General features: G+C 47.5%; 1 protein-coding gene across 1 annotated transcript; it reads left to right on the top strand.

The window, feature by feature from the left end:
• Positions 1-2,056: 2,056 nt before the first annotated feature.
• Positions 2,057-3,085, top strand: LOC130358138 (olfactory receptor 52K2-like). Its single transcript, XM_056560966.1, has one exon. The coding sequence runs from the start codon at positions 2,057-2,059 to the stop codon at positions 3,083-3,085; it is 1,029 nt and encodes a 342-aa protein (XP_056416941.1).
• Positions 3,086-3,294: the final 209 nt, after the last annotated feature.

Here is a 3,294-nt window from a genome sequence, read left to right as displayed (position 1 = left end):
CTAAGCCACCATAGACAGGACCTGATGGAGACTAAACCGCCACAGACAGGACCTGATGGAGACTTAACCACCATAGACAGGACCTGATGGAGACTAAACCACCACAGACAGGACCTGATGGAGACTAAACCCCCATAGACAGGACCTGATGGAGACTAAACCCCCATAGACAGGACCTGATGGAAACTAAACCACCATAGACAGGACCTGATGGAGACAAAACCACCATAGACAGGACCTGATGGAGACTAAACCACCACAGACAGGACCTGATGGAGACTAAACCACCATAGACCTAATGGAGACTAAACCACCATAGACAGGACCTGATGGAGACTAAACCACCATAGACAGGACCTGATGGAGACTAAACCACCACAGACAGGACCTGATGGAGACTAAACCACCATAGACCTTATGAAGACTAAACCACCATAGACCTTATGAAGACTAAACCACCATAGACCTGATGAAGACTAAACCACCATAGACCTGATGAAGACTAAACCACCATAGACAGGACCTGATGGAGACTAAACCATCATAGACAGGACCTGATGGAGACTAAACCACCACAGACAGGAATTGATGGAGACTAAACCACCACAGACAGGACCTGATGGAGACTAAACCACCATAGACCTGAAGGAGACTAAACCACCACAGACAGGACCTGATGGAGACTAAACCACCAAAGACAGGACCTGATGGAGACTAAACCAACATAGACAGGACCTGATGGAGACTAAACCACCATAGACAGGACCTGATGGAGACTAAACCACCACAGACCTGATGAAGACTAAACCACTATAGACCTGATGGAGACTAAACCACCATAGACCTGATGGAGACTAAACCACCATAAACAGGACCTGATGGAGACTAAACCACCTCAGAACTGATGGAGACTAAACCACCTCAGACCTGATGGAGACTAAACCACCTCAGACCTGATGGAGACTAAACCACCATAGACAGGACCTGATGGAGACTAAGCCACCATAGACAGGACCTGATGGAGACTAAACCGCCACAGACAGGACCTGATGGAGACTTAACCACCATAGACAGGACCTGATGGAGACTAAACCACCACAGACAGGACCTGATGGAGACTAAACCCCCATAGACAGGACCTGATGGAGACTAATCCACCATAGACAGGACCTGATAGGGACTAAACCACCATAGACAGGACCTGATGGAGACTAAACCACCATAGACAGGACCTGATGGAGACTAAACCACCACAAACAGGACCTGATGGAGACTAAACCCCATAGACAGGACCTGATGGAGACTAAACCACCATAGACCTGATGGAGACTAAACCACCATAGACCTGATTGAGACTAAACCACCATAGACAGGACCTGATGGAAACTAAACTACCATAGACAGGACCTGATGGAAACTAAACCACCATAGACAGGACCTGATGGAGACTAAACCACCATAGACAGGACCTGATGGAGACTAAACCACCACAGACAGGACCTGATGGAGACTAAACCCCCATAGACAGGACCTGATGGAGACTAAACCACCACAGACAAGACCTGATGGAGACTAAACCACCATAGACAGGACCTGATGGAGACTAAACCACCACAGACAGGACCTGATGGAGACTAAACCGCCACAGACAGGACCTGATGGAGACTAAACCACCATAGACAGGACCTGATGGAGACTAAACCACCATAGACAGGACCTGATGGAGACTAAACCAACATAGACAGGACCTGATGGAGACTAAACCGCCACAGACAGGACCTGATGGAGACTAAACCACCATAGACAGGACCTGATGGAGACTAAACCACCATAGACAGGACCTGATGGAGACTAAACCACCATAGACAGGACCTGATGGAGACCTAACCACCATAGACAGTACCCAATGGAGACACCAGAGACAGGACCTGATGGAGACTAAACCCCCACAGACAGGACATCTTTAGGTAACACGCAAGGCGCCATTTACTCTGTGTTATTTATGATGTCTTATGTCTCTTCTCAGGGACTCTCCATGACTGAGAGATAAGACGTCATGTCTGAACAGAACACCACCATGTTACTTCCTGTTCATTTCATTCTTCTGGGGGTCCCCGGCCTCGAACATCTCTACCTCTACCTCGCTCTCATCTTCTCTGTGGTTTATGTCACATCTGTCATTGGAAACCTCACCCTGCTCTTCATTATCAGGATAGACCGGAGCCTCCATGAGCCCATGTACTATTTCCTCTGTATGTTATCCTCCATTGACCTGGCCTTGTCCAATTCTACGACACCCAAGATGTTGGGGATCCTATGGGTGAACTCCCGGGAGATCAACTCCCAGGCATGCCTCACCCAGATGTTCTTTCTCCATTCTGGGGCTATTATGGAATCGGCCCTACTACTGGCTATGGCATTTGATAGATATGTCGCCATCTGTAACCCTCTGAGATACACCTCAATACTTACCAAATGGCTGATAACATACATCGGCATGTTGACCATCAGTAGAGCGGTGGCCCTGATGATACCATTACCTTTCCTTATAAAACGGCTGCCGTTCTGCTCGCCCAATGTCATCCACCACTCCTACTGTGAACACATGGCCGTGGTGAAACTGGCGTGTGCCGATACCACCGTCAACAACATCTATGGCATAGTGGTGGCTCTTGTCATTGTTGGGTTGGATCTCATCTTCATAATTTGCTCTTACATCCTGATTCTTGGGGCTGTATTTCGTCTGGCCTCCAAAGAAGCCAAAATCAAGGCTCTAGGTACATGCGGCGCCCATATTTGTGCCATTCTTGCCTTCTATATTCCTGTCGTCCTCTCATCTGTTGTCCACAGATTTGGAAAGAATGTCCCAATTCATATTCACATCTTGTTGGCCAATGTTTACCTGATGCTGCCGCCTCTCATCAACCCCATTGTATATGGGGTAAAGACCAAGCAGATAAGAAACAGAGTGAAGTCCATCCTCAGTGTGCACTTTGCATGTTCTACCAATGCCCGCTCCGATATAACACGGACTCATGGTCTACCGCAGTCCAGATGGAACGGAAAACACAACTTGACAAAATGACATAAAATAATAAATAAAATCTCACACGACATCACTTCCTTTCCTTTAAGGGTCTGTGTCTATGGATGGACTCACTAGTTCATCCATCACCCATGTGACATGAGGGAGGTATCCCCTACTTGGTGACCAATGAACCATGCTTGCTAGTGTGGTGGTTATTTGGTCATTGTCCCTTTAATTCTTGCTTTTATAGCATAATTTGGCAGTGA

Source organism: Hyla sarda, chromosome 2 (assembly GCF_029499605.1).
Source record: "Hyla sarda isolate aHylSar1 chromosome 2, aHylSar1.hap1, whole genome shotgun sequence".
Taxonomy (NCBI): domain Eukaryota; kingdom Metazoa; phylum Chordata; class Amphibia; order Anura; family Hylidae; genus Hyla; species Hyla sarda.
This window is presented reverse-complemented; position numbering and strand designations above follow the sequence as displayed.